Genomic DNA, 22355 nt, shown 5'->3' on the forward strand with positions numbered 1-22355 from the left:
ATGTTTCTTTATGACTTTATGATAGCTTTATCAGGACTGAATGCAAGTGACTTCAGCTGAATGCAGACAAAGTGTAAAAAGAGCAGGTAAATGCATTAATTTCCCTCCAATACAATACCACTATTACAAATATTTGACACTGTTAAGTCAGTTCAAATTCCCTAAGACTTGGCAATGAACTTCCACAAATAACCACAGCAACATGCGGTTCATTCATCAGAAGACTGCCTCTAGTCTAGCAGATTTAGACCCATTAGCTGAAGACCTAGGCACTGATTAACCCATGCATATGTCCATAATCCATCCATAAATATTCACCCTGGACTACAGCAGTTCTCTATTAGGAATGAACTTTATGCCCTAAAGAAGCTGAAGGCTGGCCAATGCAGATCACATCACCCAATATACAGTTCATTATAGACACTGCCAAATGATCAAGTTCATACAGCCTTAGAGTGAGGCAGCAGAAGCCAGTATCTCACGTTGCCTGACCTGCATCTCACAGATCTTACATGCCACCCAGTCAACCCTACGCTGAACCTAATTATTTGTTTTTAGCTACAAAGACCCCTTTCAGAAATCATAAGCTCTTGTTTCGATTTGATTGGCTCAAAGAGTATCATTCATATTCTCAAAACCCTGCATAGAATTTAATTCTGTTTTTGTATTAAAGTCCAAGGGAAAATTCCAGCAGGGGGACGTTCTGGTCTGAGGACAAAGCTTTCACAGAGAATCACAAAACTTACTATGGAAATAGCAATCACTGTTGTCAAAGCTAGTAACATCCATCCCTGTATGCACGTTTCTTATGAAGGTACACTAAAGTACACATGCTTTTTGAGGGGAAAACAATCCAAAACCCAACCCAAACAACAACAGAAAATACTAGTGCAGTCTGCTTCTTGATAGCAAGCGAAAAAGAGGAAAATTAAGTCACAGGAAGCACCACAGTGATACTGTGCTGTGGTTTATGCAAATACATGCAGAGGGAGCTTCAGATCAGGTTGAATAGCAGCTTCTGGAAACTATTGAGAGTGGCCGTACTAATTTAATTCCTCAGAAATTTTTCTCTATCTCCAATAAAAGACACACATTTTAACAGTAATTCCAAACTTATGTTCAATATAAGCTATGTTAATACGCAAAACTCCTCACAAAATAACCAACCACAAATAATTTTCAGAGAGTTATCCACTACTGCCAAGAAATTAGCTAGTGATATCTCTACTGATGTTCATATGATAAATCTGTCTCTCTTGAAGCACTGCCCAAGCAGATGGGTCAGTTTTTAAAGTTAAAAATTGACGTTTGAAAATGCCCAAGGAGGAGCAATGATGTTCATTGTGTTGGGACCATAAAGAAAGTTAATGTGTTCAGCATATTCTAAGTATATTGATATAATAAATACACATAAACTACAAAATGCAGGCCTCTATATTTTGGGGTATGCCTTTTTTACTAGACAAACCACAAATTTTTTTTAAAGATGATCCTCTGTGTGATTACATTTGATGTAATTTACTTTAGGGTGCTTGTTAGAGAAAATATTGAATTGGGAGAGAAAAGATTTGGGCTGGTTATAGCCTTGTAATGGAGACACTATTTCTGTGCCTTGCTCTGTCTAGTACTTCAGTGGTGATAATTCTTTTCTATGTTATTGTGACTATGATATAAAGTGGTGTAAAGATATGTTATTATTTCTATTAGTGTACCTATCTTTAAAAAATTATAGTGAAGCTTTTTACGGTCAAACCATTATACATACAAAACCCTCTTCAAAAATACCTTGATTAAAATAGGGGGGATGTATGGAAGGGTGCAATAAAACATCAAACAACCCCGTCCACCATGGTTGTCAGGAATAATCACAGACAGTTTGGATTTTTGAAACCTTCATTTTGTCAGAAATAACTGTGAAAGTTTACTCTAATTAAAAGCAGAATTTTGTCATATTAATCAAGTGCTGTGGTTCTAAATAATGCACAGGCTTTTGAGAACTAGAAAGCTTAATTTTTTCTGAAAGTGCAGTGCATACTGAATAGCTTGAATCTGTTGGTTGTTTTTTTTTTCAGTGTGTATTTTTAATTTTACTTGATAAACATCTGGGCCTGACTAGGGTCAATGAAGATTTTAAATTAAAAGAAGAAACACATCTACTGAGTTGGGGACTGAAGAATGCCCAGAAATTTAGTTTTAGGGAAATGTAAGTCTTAGAATGAGGACTGTTGTGCTGCAGAAGCATAACAAGTATCAAAAAACAGTCTAGGCAGCTTAGGTGTATTCATGATAAAAATGAAGCCAAGTAATAGTTCAACATATATTCTGATTTCAGGACTTATCAGAAATCTGCTGTCATTCTAATCCCAGCATTTTTAATTGTTCAGAGACTACTGAGAGTTTGTACTGGTTCAAAGAAAGAGTTAAAAAAGGTTACTCTTGAACAGAGTCTAGGTCAAATGCTCTCAGATATCTTTAGTCAAGCTCAGTCAATCTTCCTTACCCTTTCAGTTGTTTGAAAGGAGAGAGATGGTAGTCAGGTAGTTTCACATTCTCAAATATGCAGTTTCCTATGCTGCACTGGAACAATCACTTCGATCTTTCTGTGCCTCAGTTTTCTGGTGACTGTATTTTCTGATATACTGCTACTCCCATACAAGGCACTGTAAGCAACAAGCATTGGAACAGGCTATGAGAAGTAGAAAAAATAAAAATTTTAAGCCAATTCTTTTCTTAAATTTGTTAATTATTACATTCAAGTGAAATTATAATGGCATTAATTTTTTTTTGATCTTTCCTACAAGTGACTCTTTTTTGCTGTCATGACTCATTAGAATCCTAGCAAAGTTATGTTGAAATATACGTGTACTTATTTGCTAATATTCCTACTAAATGCGGTTTTTACTTGCTTGCCATTTTAAAACAATTACATGACTAAGCTAAAGACACAAAAATGTACCATGTATGTCAGGTTACAGCTATGGAACAACTTGCACAGATGGGGTGAAAAGTCAAAATATATTTTCTTTTCATGGCTGAACTTTTTAATGCTGATTCGTATCAGCATACAATTGCCACTTGAAGGTTCTTGTCTGTTCCTCACCCTAGTTTTCTACCTAGAACACATACACCATTTTTCCTTCCTTCTATTCTTTTGAAGAAAGTTTAATGAGACAGATTTATGCCAGTGAATCAATTAGACAAAAATCAGTGGTCTGGCCTGTGCAAATGTGTAAAAAGATAGCTGTTAGCAAGCAATGAATAAATCTAATCAATCATCAGACACTATGAAATTCCAGATATGTTTGCCAGTCTCTGTAAGAATTCTTAATCAACTCGCACTCTTCAGCTGTCAGTATAACAGAGAATGAACTGTTTAGAGGACAAGGAATCCTTAGTTTTCATTGAAAATAAATGTCCTGCAAAATCATCAGTAACTCAGCCAAAATTAAAACCATGAGCGTTGCTTCTATTTTAGAAAAATCTTTCTCTATAATTGAAATTTTGGCTTCTGTGTGAGGATTTCTTCAGTGGGTTCAAGAAAACAGCGAAACACATTTATCCCAAAACATTCTGTATTCTCAGTAGTCTAAAATCCCAGTTACTGTCTCTGAGTAAGCCGAGTCCTATCAGAAGGTGTTTACAAACGGCTGTTTTTAACCAGCGGCTGGGCTAGGCTTAACTCATTGACTTGCACTGTTTTCAGTCATGATTCTACCCTCTCCGCTTGGTGCCGTACCGTGGCTGGGCAGTTGTAGCAGGATGAAGAGCGGTAGGAGCGGCGGGGAGCTGCCGCGCGGGACCTTGTGCCCAGGCGCCAGGGCAGCAGCAGGCCAGGCTGCCGCGCAGGAGCCCGAAGCGCAGTTAACCTCTGCGCCCTGCGCTCCGGCGTCAGCTGCGCACCCACGCCTCGGCTGCGCTGGCAACCCAGCGTTTCCACCGGCCGGCTGTTTGGCACACAGCTGTTTTTATTTTTTATTTTTCCCCAGCTTTGTTCATTCCTTATTTCTCCGGGGCATAATCATCAATGCCTGGCCTCACGGAGGGACTGGGCAGCCTAGTTAATGATTGGTAAGGCGCTCAGAAAGCTGTGCGCGGCGGCGGTGCTGCCCGGAGAGTCACTCAGAGGGTGAAAGCAAGCCCCGTCAGGAGAGGGAAACGTTACCTCTCCTTCAGGCGCCGGGGCCGAGCCACGCGGCGGGGCAGCGCCCCGGGGCCGGGGCCTGGGCGGCGCAGGCCGTTGCGGCCGTTACAGCCGTTGCGGCCTGCTGCGCGGGCCGCCAGGGAGGGGCGCTGCCTGAGGAGCGGAGCGGAGGGGAGCGGCGCGGCGCGGCGGCGCGCGCCCCTCGCGCAGCCCCGCGCCGGCCGCACCTCCTGCGAAGCCGGCGCGACACCCCAGGCGGGCCGGGTGCCGCCGGGACCCGGGCCCGGGAGCGGGCGCGGCAGGGCGGCCCGGCGCAGGTCACCTGCTGGGGCGGGCGGCGAGGGGCCGCCGCGGCGCCCTGCTGCGAGGGCGCGGGGCGGCGGGGCCGCTCCCCCCTGCCCGCCCGAGGGGGGCGGCGGGAGGCCACGGCTTCGCCCCTCGCCCGCCCGCCCCGCGCTGCCTCCCCGTCGCGGCCCGGCGGCGGCGCCGGGAGGCAGCGCGGAGCCGGCGGGCTCGGCGGCCGCCCGCCCCCGCCGCCCGCGCACGTGCGCCGGGAAGGCGCTCGGTGCCGCTTGCAGCCCGGGCGGCGCTTACGCCCTCGCCGCCGCCTCCCCCCTCCTCCGCAGCGGGAGCGGCGAGCAGCCTCCGCCCGGCAGCGCCGTGCCTCCCGTGCGGGCTCCCGCGCAGCCGGCACTTGGCCGCCGCCGATGGCCGCGCCGGGGCGCTCCCCCTGCCTGGCGCCGCCCGGGGGGGCCCTGCCGCCGCCCGACAGGTAAGGCCGGAGCGGGGGCGGGCGCCCGCGCCGGCGCCCTGCGCTGCCGTCGAGGTGCGCGCCGGCGGCCCGGGCTCGGTGCCGGCGCCGCGGGACGGGACGGGACGGCGCGGCACGGCGGTTGCGGGAGGGGGCGCCGCGAAATGCCAGCGGGGCGCGTGGTCCGCTGCCCGCCGCGGCGCCGCAGCAGCCCCAGGGCGGCGGGGCCGGGCGCTGCCCCGGGAGCGGCGAGCGGCGGCGGCCCGGGGCTGACCGTAATTAGAAAGTTGTTTCGCGGCGCGGCAAGTGGCGAACTGCGCATTGAAACACATGACACCGCGCGGGCAGGAAAGTTAAACGCAGCAGAAAGTCCAAGCTTTCAGCCCCTAAATCATACGTTAAAAAGTTGTTCCATGGAGTAGTGCCAGTGAAAGGGGTTTTATGTGGAACATCTGCTGCTGCGGATGTGTCTCGCTTTTTTTTTTTTCCTTCCACCTTTTCCTTTTTTAGTGGTTTCCCAGTTTGAGGCGAAAAGAGACGACGTTGCCTGTCCTACCTTGTCAAACCGCGCCGAGCCACCATCACCTTAGTGCAGGAGCTTTCTCGCAGCGCTGGGCAGCTAAGCTGCTGCACCGTTAGCGATGCTGCCGTAATTGCTGTGTACCATCTATCTTTTACCTGTTAGGCTATTCTTAAAGGTATTGATTGGCTTTTTAGTGAAGGAAGCAGTGAGCTAGGCTTTTTATGAAGTGCCTGATCAGTTTCGGTAGACCGAAGTTTAGGAAATCTTAAAATGCTGCACGCAGTATTTTTCACTCCTCCTTAGCACTAAATTTCTCCTCAAATGGTTGTTCTGTGAGGATTTCCAGCTTCCTTCTGCATCATTACCTTATTCTGAGGTTTTCAACACTTTTATCATACCAAATAGCATGTGAAACCTAGAACGACAATGATGAAGGTAATAAAGTTAAATATTAATCTTGGAGCCATCAGCTCATGTATGTAGAAAAAACTAAAAGTATTTTGGCCGACTCAAATACTTGCGGTGCTTTGGGTGCTGCTCCCTAAATGAAATCCAGTAGACAAAGTGCTGTTTTATATTTTACATGTGAGAAAATTGTGCACTGTAATGTACACAGCATCCAAAACGACCACATTATTACTATGATACTTTAAAACAGTGCCTAACTGAGCTCTTTAGCAAATACAGTGGGGATTATCTTCACGACTCGTGCAAATGCTGCTTGGTAACATTTGCAACACAAATAGGTTTACGTAGCCGCAGACATCTTATACTGAGACCTTTATTTAATAAAGGAGCTATGGAGGGTCAAGTACAAAAGCAATTAAAGAGATAAATGAGTGTATTGCTTTGCACTATTTTGGCTTGTCGGTCACTTTGACTCCTGATTCGGGGGGAGGGGAGAGTGTGCATTTGCTTAACATACAGTTGTGATGTATTTGGGAAGTATTCCTGAGAAGTTATATGCATCCACTGTTGTAATATGTATACATAGGAACTGGCTTGAACAGAGGGGCAACAAAATATTTACTAATGTCTTTGGGAGCCAATATAAATATATCCATGCTCTTACTCTGCAAAGACTTGCACATATTCAAACAACTTTATATCCAGAGCTGAATATTTGGATTGCTTTCAAGTAGTATTAAGCACTGTGTGTTAATAGATTCAGGCTACTGATTAAAAAAATAACTGCACAAAAAAGCTAATTGCTGCAACCTGCAAGTATTGTGGTATTAGTGCATTATAGTTGGTTATTGCAATTTTAACAGCAGTTGTAATTATGCCTTGATATTTTATGTATTTTGTTGAAATAGGAGAAAAAAGAAAGATGCCAATATTTTGGAGATCCCATCAATTCCAAATCCGTTTCCTGAGCTGTGTTGCTCTCCATTTGCATCAGTTTTGTCAGCCAGCCTGTTGCCCAAGGCAACTTCAAGAAAAAAACAGGTAAGATTTATAAATTATTATTTGAAAAATATTAAATTGGTTTCATGAAGGCTTGAAGAAAGCCTCAGTTACCTATTAAAATATTCTTCTAATAAAGATATACCTTATTTCCATTATTGGGTGAAATTTTCTCTGGAGATCATCAGCGATGATGGAAAATGAGGTTTCGGGATCTGTGACTGAAGATGTGACTGTTCTTTCAGAGAGTCTATGTGTGACTGTATAACTTGTTCTGATGAAGTGGAACCACAGGCAGGCAGTACCTTGCATCCTTAGATGAAAAATTAATTTATTTTTCTTCCCTTCCTCCCCACCTCCAATTATTGTCATCAGTGCTATTGCACGGAAGGTTTTAACGGTCAGCGAGCAGCTGCTTTTATGTGAAGATCTAATTTTGCTAGTACAATTGAAGAAAAAAGAAATTAATGGGTAAGGAGCAGATGCACATGGCTGTATTTTGTATGCATGTGTGTATATAGGTCTATAGCTGATGTTACTGTGTTTATATAAAATATAAATAATAAACAATAAATATATTCAGCTATAAGCCAAGGGAAATTCTGAATGCAAAGACAGACTTAGCAGTATTTTTTCTTAGTTCTGTTCACATGCAGTGTGTTTGTTGTCCTGAGCAGGGGTAGAGGTTAAAAAGGACGAGTTTCCAATTAATGGAAATTACTGTTCTTGAAGATCTGTTTCACTCATTAAAAGCTGACCTGTCTCATTTCTCTTTCTTTTTTGAGACTGTAAAGAATTTTGACAAGGAACACATGTGGGATTAAGGGTACTACCTCCTTCACATTCTCTTTTCTGGTGGTCTGCGAGATCTGTGTTTAAACAGTTTTAAGTGTGATATTGGAGGTGTAAGAACTTACAGTGCTGCTGCTTATTCAGTGTTTAGATTTGCATCAAGAAATTGTGTGGAAGCTGAAGTTTCTTGCAGTTGTATTAACTTTTCTGAAGCTGATGAGCTATGGCTGTTCTTGTGCACCTGCTATGAAGAATAGATGCTAGAGGCTTTATTAGCAAATTTCTGGGTTGGCACATTAGTGAGGATTTTTTTTTTTTTCCTCCTGTGGAAAAACAGGTACCTGTTTGGAAAACTCCACTAATTTAAGCCTTCTACTTTGCTGTGTTTTGCATATTCTCTAAAAATAGCTATGGTGTCTTTCTGGACTATTACTGCTTTTAGTTCTTTCCTGCAACAGCAAAACTAATTTGAAATAATTCTGGTCAGCTTGTATCTAAACCCTGCTAATGCAGTGGGGTAAAATCATGCTAACTTCATGCCTGGGGAAGGTAGAAGCATTGATTATCTTTCCTCAGGGGCACGAAAAACACTGAATTGGTAACATTATCTTTGCAAACATAAGGGCTAGAAGTCACATTTTAAAAATTAGTTCAAATTACTTATTTTGCTTGTTTAAATTGCACTTACTGTTTTTATCTTTGTGCTTGCAACTGGGAACGGATTTCCCAAGCATGATTTAACACACAAAGGTCAACTCTTTGCTTTTATGGTCCATTGTGTTTAAAATCACTGACTGACTTGATCAGTTAAGTCAGCTAAATGTAAGCTTCAGTCTCTCAGAAGAAGCTGAAGTTCGTAGCTTCACTGATTTCACTTCTGTTTCTTTATAAAGGCTCTTGTTCTACCTTCTGTACAACTTCTGCTCCCAATCCTTCCTTTTCTTCTGGTTTTCTGTTAAGGAATGTAGTGCTCTTCAGTAAAAGCAGGATCAGTTAGTTTAAGAAAAACTGTTTTACCTACTGAAGTGAACTAAAGTAATAATAGTATCAATGGAGGGCCTGATCCAGTTTCCAGAGACCAGAAAAACTGTGAGAGGTCTTTCTGTTATTTTCAGGAGGCATTTTAACAAGACCATGTTTTTTGTCCAAAAGTCTTTTTCCTAGCTAACTGTTATGGCCACTGCTGGAGACATGGTACTGGGCTAGGTAGACCTTTTGTCAGACTCAGCATGGCTGTTCTTTTGTTCTTACTCTAAAGTTATTAAAGATTAAGGCGAAATGGGCTTAATGGTCTGAGTCAAACTTGTATCTTTTGATATCAGGTTTAAGTCCTCTAATATTTTTATAAAATTACTTAGGTTTAAAAAGGAGAATGAGGGAATGTTAAGCAGGTATGCAAAGAAGGGGAGGAATCTGGCTATGACTTCCCACAGTTGGCTGTGGAGGTTCTGCTTGGAAATGAGGTATTTCCGTGGTACATTCTTGTTTTGCCTACTTTGTATGAGGTCTGTCTGCAAATACGTAATCCATACACAAACCCTTCTTTGAATATAAGCCTGAAGGTAATGGATATTACTGTTGATAACTTCTTAACTCTTAAGAGAAACAAGCTATACTTAAGCACTCTTTTTTTTTTTTTGTATAGAGTGTTGACAGCTGCCAGAATTTTTTTCTGCTGCCGTTTTGATGATCTGCATATGTTTTCAATGACTCTTCTTCTAGAGTGCTCTCTTTTTGATTTAGTTTCTTTTTCTGTTCTGCTTTTAACTTCGGGCATAATAATAAAAAAAAAATTGCAGAATGAGTTTCTACTTGTGCCCCATAGATAACTATTATCAAGATAGGTGTTTCTAAAAGAAATGAAAGAATTTTGCCTCTTCTGTTTTATTTTTATCTACGGAAAACTTTTCTGCTTCCAGAAAAAAAAGAAATTGTCAGAAATACATACCTTCTATTTGTGATGTTACAGCTCATATTCATGGCACTTGTGATGTCTGAAAGGTGGAAGATCTTCAATACCTTTCTTTTTCTGAGTAGAATATTAACAGTATTTTGAACTCTTGGTTTTCTAAGCTGAAGTTCTTACTGTCTTCTGACGATCTTTTATCATAAGCCTCTTGAAACACTGAACATGCTGTTTGAACAGGATGTCTGTTTATGGGGCTAACGTACTGGAAATGAGCTTATAAAAGCCAGTTGGTATACCATGTAGCAGAATGGTTGGTTGCCTCTGCGCTTGGGAAGTAGGACATCAGTGTCTGAACATTGCTCTGTCTGCCTCGTCAACACAGCTGTCAGTCTCCTTTTTCCTCCTGCAGTTCAGAAAAGTTTTGTGTTACATCCTTACAGACTCATAATCCTAACGTGGAATCGGTGATTTGAACAAACTTTTGTGTAAGAGGAAGCCTTGACTATTTTTTTTTTTAATTTAATAAAAGGAGGTGGGGGGAAGTTATGGGGATGAAAATGAGAAGTAATAGTATGCAGTCAGCATAATGACAAGTTTTGTTCTCCTAGAGGGAGGACTGGGAGCTGGGAGAAGGGAAAGAAGAAATAAGCATTGAGCATGTTGAGAATGTGCAGACTTGTGGCTCAACTGACCTGTTCTCAATGGAACGTTTCATGGAGGGGATCCACTGGAGCTGATGTTACAGTATCACACCTGTGTTCAGGAAGGTGGAACTTGGAGAAGGGCTTACGTATTTAATTTTCTCTACTTTGTGGATTGTGTAATCCATTCTGTAAGAAATCATCAAGTTCAATATCCTTGGAAGAAATGTAGGAGGGTTGGGTACTTCTGGCATAAATGATATTATACTTATGGATATTCAGATAAACTGGATTATATGCTCCAGGATGAAAGACTTGCATCTGCAAAGGCCAAAAAAAAGTTCCCCTCATGTCCAGCACTGCACAGTCAACCAGCTGCATGGTGGGAAATGTTGCCTTCCTCTGAAGATTCAATCACTTGCTGTTATTAGATGTAGTATGTGAAGTCATGCGTGGAAAATATAATTATGTTTTGGAGTTTGTGTTCTCAAAGAAGTGACAAGGAACTGAATATATAAAATATTTTGTGCATTAATTATTTTAATTTCCAAAAAGAATGACTAGTACTTCTGTCTCTAATTACTAACAAAATGGATATTAGTGGAATAAAATGCTAATTGTCAGAGAGCAGATTCTAATTTTATGTTCTTTAGTGTAGTTTCCATTTTCTTTAGTCAAATGAACTACATACAGGTTACTGTAGTTTTTAAAGCTTAGTTTTTAACAGTTTTCATGATAACAAAGCAAGAATCATTTGCACTGGAGTGACAGTTCTTTCCATGCTCAAGGATAAGCCAAAAAGTGTTTCATTGCAAAAGTAGTTCAAGGTAATTAGTGCCTTGTTTCTTTAAATCCAATTAGAAGTGCAAAAATAAATCTCAAGTGAATCTCAAGGTGAAGAACACTCAACTCTTTGGAATGTTATCTTTGCTTTTTTGTCTTTCGTGATGTTCTAAACAAGGAGATATTTTTATCATTTAAAATCTAAATATACTCCCACAATGTTCTTTCCAGGAAATCAGTTGTATAAGGAAACCTTAAATACATATTTGATTGTAGTTGAACTTCTCTTGCCTTAACAAAGATTTTAATGTAAAGCTCTTTGGCAAAGAACAACTGAGAAGAGCTTTATGGCATAGTGCAGACATTTCTGTAAATGTTTATCCTTCAAAATTTATGATTAATACTGAGCATTGACTGTTATAACAGGAGTGCCATTTATGTTTGTTACGGCTGTAGTTCAAGGTCTTCTAGCGCACCCACTTGAAACTTCATAATTGTACAAATAATCTTATTAGCAGGCATAAATTGCTAAGTATCCGATACTTATGACAGATACAAATGACAGATTTTTGACTGAAATATCTGTTTTCTCTTGACTTTTAAGCAGTGCAAAACTGAAAGGATTTTTATTGAAATGTAAGAATTCATGAATTTCCAAGCAAGTACTTGCTGGTATGTTATTCTGGAATATGTGATTTATAATATTAACTAATCTTGATCATTTAATGCTTTTAGAACTTATTTTAAGAGTCACGATAAACTTTTATTTTCTGTTGTTGTGCTAAGTCAAGCTTTATTGTGGGCAATAAATGAGTGTTTACTAACATAATTACATTGGTATATACAAACTGTGTGTGGACAAGGTCTAATTTGTGGCGGTGTATCCTCTATGTAGCCATTTTCTACTTCCATTTTCAACTTTTGAAGGACAGGAGCTCTTTCTCATGTTCCTTTTCTTTAGCTTTAGTGGAGCTGTCAAGTGAACAATAATTGAACACAGGTTTGTTCTTACAATAAAAAGTATGGCATAGCCTCTAATTTGTTTTGGGCAGTGGAGGGAAAAAATCCATCCTCATAGTAAGGAGAGGCAAAGTGGCAAGACCTTTCCATCTCCTCTCCTCTGTCTGTTCCACCTACCTCGCTGTGCACAAACTGTGTCTGAACTCCCTGAATTGATTAGTTCTGGAAGGTCATGCCTTACGTACCCATCATTACTTTAATACATTTGGTTTCAAATGTTTTTATTTGATCTAATGAGGTCTAGAAACTTCTGTTTAAATAGCGTGACGCCGGGAGTTGTGCTGTTTTTGACTGCCTCAGGGCTGTAATATCTTTCCCAACCAAAAGATGCATTAGTTAAATTTACTTTATCATTCCAGTCTGCCTGTTTCTTCCCAGATTTCTTTCCAGACTTGAGAGGATCGCACACCTCCTCCTTTATCAGTTCTCAATTTTTTTACATCCAGCTCCTACACATATATCTGTTTCTCCCATGTCTTTCCTCTTTAAATTGCACAAAAAAGACTTTGAGTTTGGGAGAAAGAAGGGAGAGGGAAAATTTTTTTTCTAACAGTCTTTCCAACCAGTTTACAGATAAACAGAAAAAACATCCTGCACAGAACCAACTGGACGAGCACAAGATTTTTACTTGCAGATTCTAATATGAGTTCAATTAGACTGTGGCTCAGAGGGTGGGTTTTTTGCTCTACAAGTAGTTTCCATGCTGTGCTCTTCATTCAAGTGGTTTTTCCCTCCCACCAAGGAAAGATTTATTGCTATTATATTAGAGTAAAATTAGTTAGAGTCCTATTAACACTTGCTGTTTTAATGCATGTACCCATATGCTTTGACCAGACACAATAAAACTATGACAAAAGGTCACAGGTTTACATAGGCAAAAATCAGGAGGCAGAGTTCAACAATTTCTGATTTTAGCAATAAAGAATGTTACCTGATCAGGGGGCCTAGCAGAAACTGTCTGAAACATCAACCTGGGGAGCTGGGGAAACTTCTGAATAATCACCTGTTGGTGTCTTTTTTTTTTTTTTTTGTATTGTATTTTATCTTCTCTGCATTGGTTCATTCATTAGTGTCCTTCACAGATAGAAGACAAATTGCTTTCTGTCAGACTTCACGTCAGCCCTGAAAGTTATTACAAATTAACCTTGTACTTTGTTACTGTCCAAAAACAAGCCAAGCAAACAATCCAAACATTCTAACTTTACAAAAATAGCATGTCTTTATTTTTCTTTCTAATGAACAAACAAACAAGGTCACTCTAACTTTTCTGGTTACTGAGGTATTGCCTCTACAAACTCTTATTTCAATTCATCTACATCAGGCAAACATCAAGCTTAAATTTTTCCTCTTTGTAGCTATATAAAACTGAAAAATTACCAATTGTATGAAAGATTGGTAGTTTTTTTGCCCATGTTTGTCAAATAAGAATGTTTTTGATCATTCTTTTGGTTTTGATTATTCTTTTGGGCTTCATCAGCCTGAGGGTCAAAACCATAATGTCTTATCTTTTGTATCAGGACTGTTTTTTCAGCACTAGAAGCTGCCTTTTCTGTCCCATTTGGAAACTTATATTTAAAAGAAGGAACTTCCGGTACACTGCAGTAGATCAAGTCTTTGTGTAGAAAGCCTTCTCTGTAAATTTGGAAATCTGGTTCTCTAAAAAGCAGTGCCTTAGTATTGATCTCTTTAATTCCAAGTTCACTGTCTGGTATTTTCTTCCCTGGGTATCTCCTTGGTACTATGTAGTTACAAAGTAGCTAAAGCAGTGATAAGAAACAGACTCAGTTTCTTTGAATATGCAAGAGACTCTGCAGTTGAAGCCAACTGGAAGTGTAGGAAACTTCTGCTTTAAAGTTGCTGAGACACTTCTGATAACTTGGTTTTATTGACTTTGGCTTAAAAGCATTGACCTCTGACCAGTGGAGCCTGAATCTTCATAATTTTCAGGAGGGAAGGAGATGTGATGAATGCTAATGTTGTTCTTGCTTGTAATTGTTCCCAGGAATGGGTGCATTTGTGTACAGTTAGATTGGAGAACTGAGATGTTTAGATCATTTTGTAGCAGCTCCATGACTGCCATAGACAGATCTATGATTAGATAAATCCCTTATTGACAGATCTTTTTCCAGGTTTCTTCTGATAGTGTTCTGGTAGTGTTGTCAGTAATTGATACCACTGGGTGGGATGCAAGACTATAATATTGTAACAACAGAACACTAATGACATTTCTCTTTATGGAGCACTGTCTGAACACTATCAAAGCAGATAATGTTCCCATCTGATTTTGAGGGGCACACAGTTTAGGTTAGTCGCAAGCAGTGTTTGGTAACACTGGTAGTTTTCTATAGTATCTTGGTTTATTTATTCTAGATTATCATTATTATGCATATTGAAAAAAATACGTGGTTTGTTGTTTAAAGGCATTACTAAAATAGAAGACCCTGCTTCCATTGCTTTTTTGAAGCAATACTACTCCCAAAGTATTGAGAGCTTTTCTATTTCCAGAAAGATTGTTTTTCACTATCTTCAAAAACTTAAATGACAATGTTTTTAAACTTTTAATTCTAAACTTGCATGTTTGTGTTTGCATGTGTGTGAGAAGTGATGACATCGGTCAACATCCTTTTTTTGTTGCAACAGCAGTTTTCATTTTCAGCCAAATAAAAATGAGGCTGTGCTTTCAGTGCTTGTGTATTTCTTTTGTTTTTCCTCTATTTTCTTTTTTTTCGGTTTTATAAAAACTTTTGTGTTCGTGTTCTGGTCTGCTCTGTCATCTCATGAACCTTCTGTTTTTCATATTCTGCTAATTTTATAACATAAGCAATTTAACAGTTGCTTAATATTGAATGAGATGAAAGTAGTTGGTGATGAATAGTTAAATTACCTCAAATGCTACCAGTTTGGTAACGCTGACAACTTAGAAGTTTCTTATTGACTAATTTGCATGATGATTGTCAAGGTTTACAACTTCTGCCTAATTTGAATTAAAAGCTGTGCAATGAATGGAGAAAGTACCAAATATATATATCCATAAGTTTTATGATATAGCAACTGGCATAAGATGATCAGAAATCTTCGGATTTTATCATAATAAAACATTGTTATCCTAGTGTTTGATCTGAGTTTCAGCTCCATTCTTCAGTTAACAGCCAATTTCTATTAGAAGTTTTAGTGTCGTTCTTAACGTATCCTTGGATTCTTGCATTCCTATGTCCTGAAAGTTATTATTTCTGTTCAGATAAGACCTTGACAACTGTTGAAACTTAGTACGATGATGAAACAAGCCCAGGAATATCCCCATCCTACCACTGGATGTAAATGTTGCCGCAATAAGAATAATTTATATTTTGAGCAACCAAAACATATCTCCACATAAATATCAGCATCAAACCTGGTTAGTTTCACCAGGTGGAACTAACTTAATAGTGCATATGAGATCTTAGTCTTAAATATCTGTGAGTATTAACACAATTTTATATTCATTATACAAGTGTATCTTCTTGTCAGCTATTTACAATAGATAGCTGAGAATTTGTTTGTTCTGTCATGTGGTTACCTCAGAGCCACTAACACAATATTTGCGTGGGGGGGGTTAGTTTTTACTTCAGGATCTACTCTTTGCAATGGTAATCTTTATGCTGTAGCTGTGCCAATGTACTTAAGAGAACTAGGTAGAATTATAATGGAAGATGGCTATGGGAATGGTACAGGATATGAGACTAATTACCCACCTAGCATAGAAAAAGGACACTTCTTTTTTAAGTTGCCTCCTTCCATTTGTTCTATGCTTTACTTTCCATTGCTTTCATGACTGAGTTTCCCTTCTGTAAGAAAAAGTATAGAAACTATGAATAAACCTGAGATCTCTCACCCTTCCCACCACCATATTCCCTACAGTATAGTTAGTCGACATCTGATAACCATGTCTTGTCATCTGCAGATTACTTAAATGAAGATCTTTAGGGTAAGAGTAATCTTTTGTTGAATGCCTGTATAGCAGGAACAAGGATGCCCAGCCTATGGAAGGACATCAGCATGGTATGACTGACTAATGACTTTGAGCACTTTTTTGTGTGCAGAGGCATACCGTTTCTGATGGAGGGGTTTCAGGGCTCACAGATTTCAAATTTTTCTAGCAGCTGAACATTTCTATTAAGAAGATAGGATATAACTTAAGTAAGTGGTAAAAACTTGTAATCTTAAGTGTGGGATGACAGTTGACCACTGGCCATATTCTTCTTGTTTGTCTTGAACTTGTTTAAAGCTCTTACTTCTGAAGGAATTCTTTCCTCCGACTGCCTTCAATTTGGGATTGAAGATAAAGGAAAATCTTCAAGATATTGTATTTAAGTATGCCTCTCATGTTAGAGTCTTGATAGGAGTCAGCTCAAACAGGGAGATTAAAAAAAATGCTAATCAGGCCAAAGAAAATTTTGCAAGAAGGGCAGTTGTGGGAGGAGGGATTAAAAGGAAGAAGGAGAAATGAGACCTCTGCTCCAATAACAGCGTGAACTTTTTCTCCTGTTTCAGTCACAGGGCATTCGTTTGCAGCTAATCAGCCCATATTTTGGCCCAATAGTGTTCATGATATTTAATACCTAAGTCTCAAGAGAGAAATGTATGTCGGTTATCTTAGTGGTGTGCCTGTGCTTCTAATTAGTATACGGATGGATTTTTCCTGCCTATTTCTGGTATGTAAGCATGTGCTGCATATTGGTATGTTTATCTGTTTGTTTCTTAACTTGACATAATATCCAGCAGCAATACAAGATACAGTAGATTGCCTTATGATCAGAAGCAGATTTTTCAGCAAGTGCATTCTTAGGCTATAAATAGCTTTTTTATATTAGTTCTGTTATGATAACTCCTATTACTGATTGCATTAAGACCCTGAGTTTGTGAACAGCTGCAAACACTTGATAATGACACAGAATGGTATCAAATGTTGAGAAAACAGGCTGGAAGTTTGCAAGAATTTCTCATAATCACTAGTATTTACTGCTACAGTGAGGGGGAAGCCCATAAAATATGAGGGTTTTCTTATGATTCAATTGACAGAACTTTGTTATCAGTGTGCTTTTTGATCTGCCTTAAGCCTATTTTGTGAAAATAGGCAGTTGCAAAGTTTTGCAAGGAGTGTATGTAACAAGGATTTAAGATTCTGCAAGTTTGTGAGGAGAACTGGTAAGGATGGAAGGCTGCATTATGCTATCTGATGTTGGGAAATTTAGAGTTGCATTAAAGAACAGTATTCAGCTTTTTCCATTATCTAAGTTCAGATGTCGCTGCAGTGTTAACACTTCCATAATCAGTTGAGGGAAGATGAATAATCTGGTAAGGGGAGAAGTGAATATTTTTGCCATGCTGGTGTGATTTTTATTATTTGGCTTTTCTCTAACATAAACAACCTCCTCTGTGATTAGTGAGCTGTAGTATTATGAGGCAGGAATATTCTCTCCCATTTTGGGAAGCAGACAAGATCTGAAATCCTGACACACTCTGGCACCCAGTGTGTACTAGACACCAGGTCTGTCTGGTACAATAATTACTCATTAAGGCTAAAGGGAAAGTGTCCACATCCTGATTTTCATACTTTAATTTTGCTCCCATAGCTGTAATTTTTGACTGGTAGCACTTAATAATACATCTGACTGTTCCCACTGAGCTATATTTTTGAAGTAATTTTTTATTTGAAATTTTCTAACTGGGTTTTTGTATGTGTGTGTGACCTGTCCAGGAGGTAACAGCTATCCAATTTCAGATTGTCTTGGAAAGCTTTTCTACTTCTGCTTTAGATTGTCTTTGTGAAAACAGAATTGTGATAAGATGTTCATTTTCTGATTAAAACCTGAATTGCTCAGTTAAGGTAGACCTGGGAGAGAGAAAAGTCTTTTGGACTTCTCAAACAGGGAAAAAGACATGCTTTACAGAGTAGAAGATTAATGCCCTGGTTTGTGATGTTGAAGATGAAGGATTAAATCCTTTCCTCAATTTGAAATGATCTGGATTGAAACTGCTTGCTTTAAATTGAGTAGAGCTGTCTCTCTTTAGTGTTTCAGCAACCAACAGTTCCGGAAGAAAAAGAGATATTTCACAGCTGAAAACATAATTTTGTAGTATTCTGATAGGCTGTAGTCCTGGATTAGCAACTTTTGTAATGTTAAAACACTTTGAGTTTACTGTTTTCAGGTAACTTCAGAGCATGGAACTTTCAAAGGAAGTTTGTGTGTGCCACCTTCTCTGGACAATGGGATTCATTTTCACCCAAGTGTGCACAAAACTATTTATTAACAGGATTCTAGGATAATATTCTTCTCATTTATGGAAATGAGGAGCAACGAAGAAATGGATGTGCTGTGTGTTTTGTTTTTTTTTTCCTTAAAACATGATCACAAGTGAGTTGGAAGGATTTTGGAAAAGTGCTCCTTTTTAGTTACTTAGAAAGTTTTGTACTTTGTCCTTTGTACTTCTACTTATGAGACAATGACCTTATTAAATAATGTTTAAGATTAAACATTAATACATTCTTCAAGTAAGTCAAGTACCCAGTAGGAGTTTTGTAACTTTGTTCTTTTTTTAGTAGGCAGTGAGCAAACAGATAGAAGATTTATAAGTATGAAAGGTAATGGCAAATCCTATAATGTTTCTGTCATATTTTGGCACTAGATGGCAAAAGCTGATGTAAGGAATGTAATCCAGTTTTCTCTAAGGTTTACACAGTTGCTGTGTCAAATCAAGCCCTGTAGAAGGCAGAAGATACTCTAAAGGAATTGGGTCTAGTGAATAATAAACTCATCTTGGTTGGGGCATTGCTAATCTGGGATGGAGATACCCCAAGTTCTGAATGAGTTTTTAAACAGAAACTACTCAGCTTTTCAGGCCTAAAGGACAGGGATTTGTAGGATAACTGCAAATAAACAACATATAAGACTATTATTGGGGAGGAGAGGAATGAGTAGCTCTAGGCTTCTTCTAGAGAGGTGTTGTGGAAAAGTGGTGAAAAAACACTTCCAACCCTTGTATATGGGGCTTATGCATTGGTACAAAGCTTGTTTGGCTCTCTGCTGTCCACTTCCAAAACTCTTTCAGCAGTGTTACTGTTTTGAAGTAGGCATTGTGTTTACCCAAGTACCAAAATCATGGCCTGGGAAATTGTTTGTGTAGACTCCTTTGAATGAGATTGAAGAGGATATCTACTGTTGTGACTCCGAGACAAGGGAAAATGCATTTCTAATTCAGTCCAAGCAGAAGTGTTTCCTGACTGAACAAACAGTGAAGAAAATAACTTGTTCACGGAGCTCTCTTGCTTGCTTGACTCTCTGCTATCATTGGTTGATTTCTGTGTACTAGTGACATGAGAGGACCCACTGTTTCTCAGATGAAACTAGCTCCTTCGGAAGAGTGACCTATGAGGACATTAAAATTCAAGCCAGTGATTCAGCCATGGAACCAAGAAACTGTTTTGTGTGTCCTTGTCCACTCGCTTTCTTTCTGCAACCTGTATTTCTCTTTGCTTTGGTTCCATGTATATTACCGAACACATTTTCCTCTGGTAAATTAAGACTTGATAAAAATTTGTCTTCTAGTACAACCAGCTTGTAAACTTGCTGTCAGAAAGTACAGACTCTGAGAATTTCTATCTGAGAATCTTGTTTTATGTATGCATAAGGGTCAGTTTGACCCAGTCATATCATAGCTATAAATGAGGGGAAGAAGGAAGCTGACACTTGGGTTAGTTGTTCGGGGATAGCATTAAAAAGAACGGGTTCATAGTTCATGTGGCACATGTTCCTTTGGCAGCAAGAGGATAGCAATCCACTGAGAACTAAGAAACGACAAATTTGGAGATGGTTTTTCAGTGCAGGGTTTGGAATCTAAGGTTATCTTAAGTTTGCCCTTAAACTGATATGATGTGATGTGTTCTTTGTAATGCATAGCTCATACATGAAAAGGCTAGAAGAGGAAGAGCTGAAACTATGAAATGTGCTGTTTATTTTTTGCGCCACGAGTCTCTTATTATAGAAAAATTGAGTAAGCGGATAATTGTATAGAGAGACAGAATAAGAAAGATGATCATAGTTCAAACTTCATTGTGAAGTTCCTAGATACATATGTTGCTTTACAGATAATGTATTCTGTTTTAATGCAACTGTTTCTGCAAAGGAATTAGTTATCAACCCTGTAAGAGGTTGTACTGTATGTTCTGTTGGAGGAATATGACCTTGTTACATTTCTTTGTATCAGGGGTTGTGGGAGTAGAGAAACAACAAGTGACCCACCAAACTTTGAAATTTTTTCTTTTCTGTGGGGTGGTCCTGTTTCGGTTATAAAGAAAATAGTTATTTGGCAGACCTGTGCAACTGCACCCATGTGAAAAATACCCTGTATACGTTTCCGCAGTCACCTTGATAGTATAACTGATTCTTCTTCTAATAGAGACAGACGTGACTGACAGAAAGTGCAGATAGTACAACAGATAACTTACCTGACTTTATGTTGCTCTTGTGTAATAATCTTCCACCTTAGCTTAATGGAAAAACAAGTACAAGTACAAAAAAGCAGAACTTTTCAGCCAAGAGCATCAAAGTTCTTTATTAACCTTAACAAATTTAACTTCTCTAGATTTTTTTTTTTTCTATCTGCAGAGACAAAAGCAGAGTCTGATTTGCCCTTGTTGCCTATAATGCCCACATTCCTGTTATATCTGGCAGTCAGGAATAAAATCAGCTGTTGTGACTCCTTATCCAGTGCCTTAAGTACAACACTGACCTTCCTCTACTGGCAGGATATCTCTATTTCATACGTCGTTATAAAACCCTTAGTTGGAGCTACTAACTCTTCCTAAGAGCTTTTCAATTCTTGCCCACATAATTTAGTCACACTTTCTTTAGTGGCATGAAGTACGAAAGGTTTATATTTTAAAGTATCTGAAAAGTATCTACACAGTGTTCCCAGAACTGTAGCTGGTGACCTAGTGACAAAAATAGGAGTGAAGAGCTGCATGAACATACTCATTTTACGGAGCTCTCAAGCAAGTGGGCTGGATATGATTTCCTTCCTGTCCACAACCAACAGAACTCTTTGCAAACCTGCTGTGGACAAGCCAAATCTTTTACCTGTAGAGAGTGAAGCTTTCAAAGCCTTTGTTTCTCACATTTATCAATAGAACTCATGTTGACTTTCAGGTGGTGAGACGACTCTTCAGGGTTTGCACTTAGAAGTTGAGAGATGTCTTTTTTTTTTTAATTAAATCAGTATTTATGAAATTTAAGATATGAAAGTGTTCCTCAATACCATTTTTAGCATTCCTTGGTGCAACTGATGGGTACTGTCGTTAGTATACTTAAATGACTGTGGTGTTTTGTTTAAAATCAAATCAAATCTGAATAATGGCTGTTTGTTACAAAATCAGACATAGTACTTAGGTGTTTGCTTACTTTCCAGATAGGTCTGGCTTGTGTGTCTGCCTAGAGCAGATAAAATACAGATAGTCTCACTTCAGAAAATAATCCTCTGCTTCACCTTGCAGACAAATAGGTCAATATTATTCATAGAACAAAAAGATGCACATGCTCTGCAAGACACAAGGCCCTTCAATACCCATGGGAAAGGTAAAATGGCTTGGGTTATTTTTGTTTCTATTCGAATATAGTCACTAATAAACCAAGATTTACAATTGTTTCCCAAATATTCTTCCATAGGATCCAAGGAAAAAAGATTGTAGAGAGAGCTTTTTGCTCTGGTGCTGCAGACATGTGCATGTATAACTTTATTCCTGGGAGTAAAATGCCTACAAAATCAGGCTGTGGTACCACAAATTGTTTTCTGAATCTTACAGCAAAATTTTAAAGTTACATTATAGAATTTTGAGAACATGTTCCCATAGGAAATAAAAACTGTGTGCCTGAAAGGTAAAAACCTAATTGCAATCGTTTGACATTTATCATAGCTATGTGTAGTAGAAAAGGATGTTCACTCAGAATGTTACACTTTAAACTTGATCTCCAGAATAATTTTTTATTCTTCTGATTTCTCGAAACAGTCATAAGGATTTTGGACTTGAGCTTTAGAGGAAAATAAATAAGTATACTATCTAATATCTAGAAGATTACATAGTTACTAAGGATTTGTTGCTGCTAGAGGCTCAGTGTAAAATGAACCAAGGTTAAACCTGCTCATTTATTATGGATCCAAGAAAATGGCTCATATATGCCATATTTTAGCTGGTTTTATGGTTTTATTAAAAGCTTCTATTTTAAAGCTAGCTGAACAAGGATCAAATTCCTGTCGCCAAACAAATTCCCTTTATGACTTAACATCAGTTTCTCATAGCTGTTTTTTTCAGCCTATGTGTCATGATCAAGGACAAAAGGTTTTGAAACTGTAGG

At 39.2% G+C, this 22355-nt stretch overlaps 1 protein-coding gene across 5 annotated transcripts in view; it reads left to right on the forward strand.

The window, feature by feature from the left end:
- The first annotated feature begins 4778 nt into the window (after window positions 1-4778).
- GRB14 (growth factor receptor bound protein 14) overlaps window positions 4779-22355 on the forward strand; it is a 67455-nt gene continuing 49878 nt past the window's right edge. For 2 of the 5 annotated variants that reach the window (XR_010884591.1, XM_067299118.1), the window contains exons 1-2: window positions 4780-4913; window positions 6732-6864. Coding sequence is in view for 4 of the 5 variants with exons in the window: in XM_067299118.1 (XP_067155219.1) it covers window positions 4849-4913; window positions 6732-6864 (198 nt within the window). In the remaining variant the exon portion in view is untranslated. Of the gene's footprint in view, window positions 4914-6731; window positions 6865-22355 lie in introns of all 5 variants that reach the window. The other 3 variants (XM_067299119.1, XM_067299120.1, XM_067299117.1) reach the window with 3 other exon arrangements.

Source organism: Apteryx mantelli, chromosome 6, assembly GCF_036417845.1.
Source record: "Apteryx mantelli isolate bAptMan1 chromosome 6, bAptMan1.hap1, whole genome shotgun sequence".
Lineage (NCBI taxonomy): Eukaryota > Metazoa > Chordata > Aves > Apterygiformes > Apterygidae > Apteryx > Apteryx mantelli.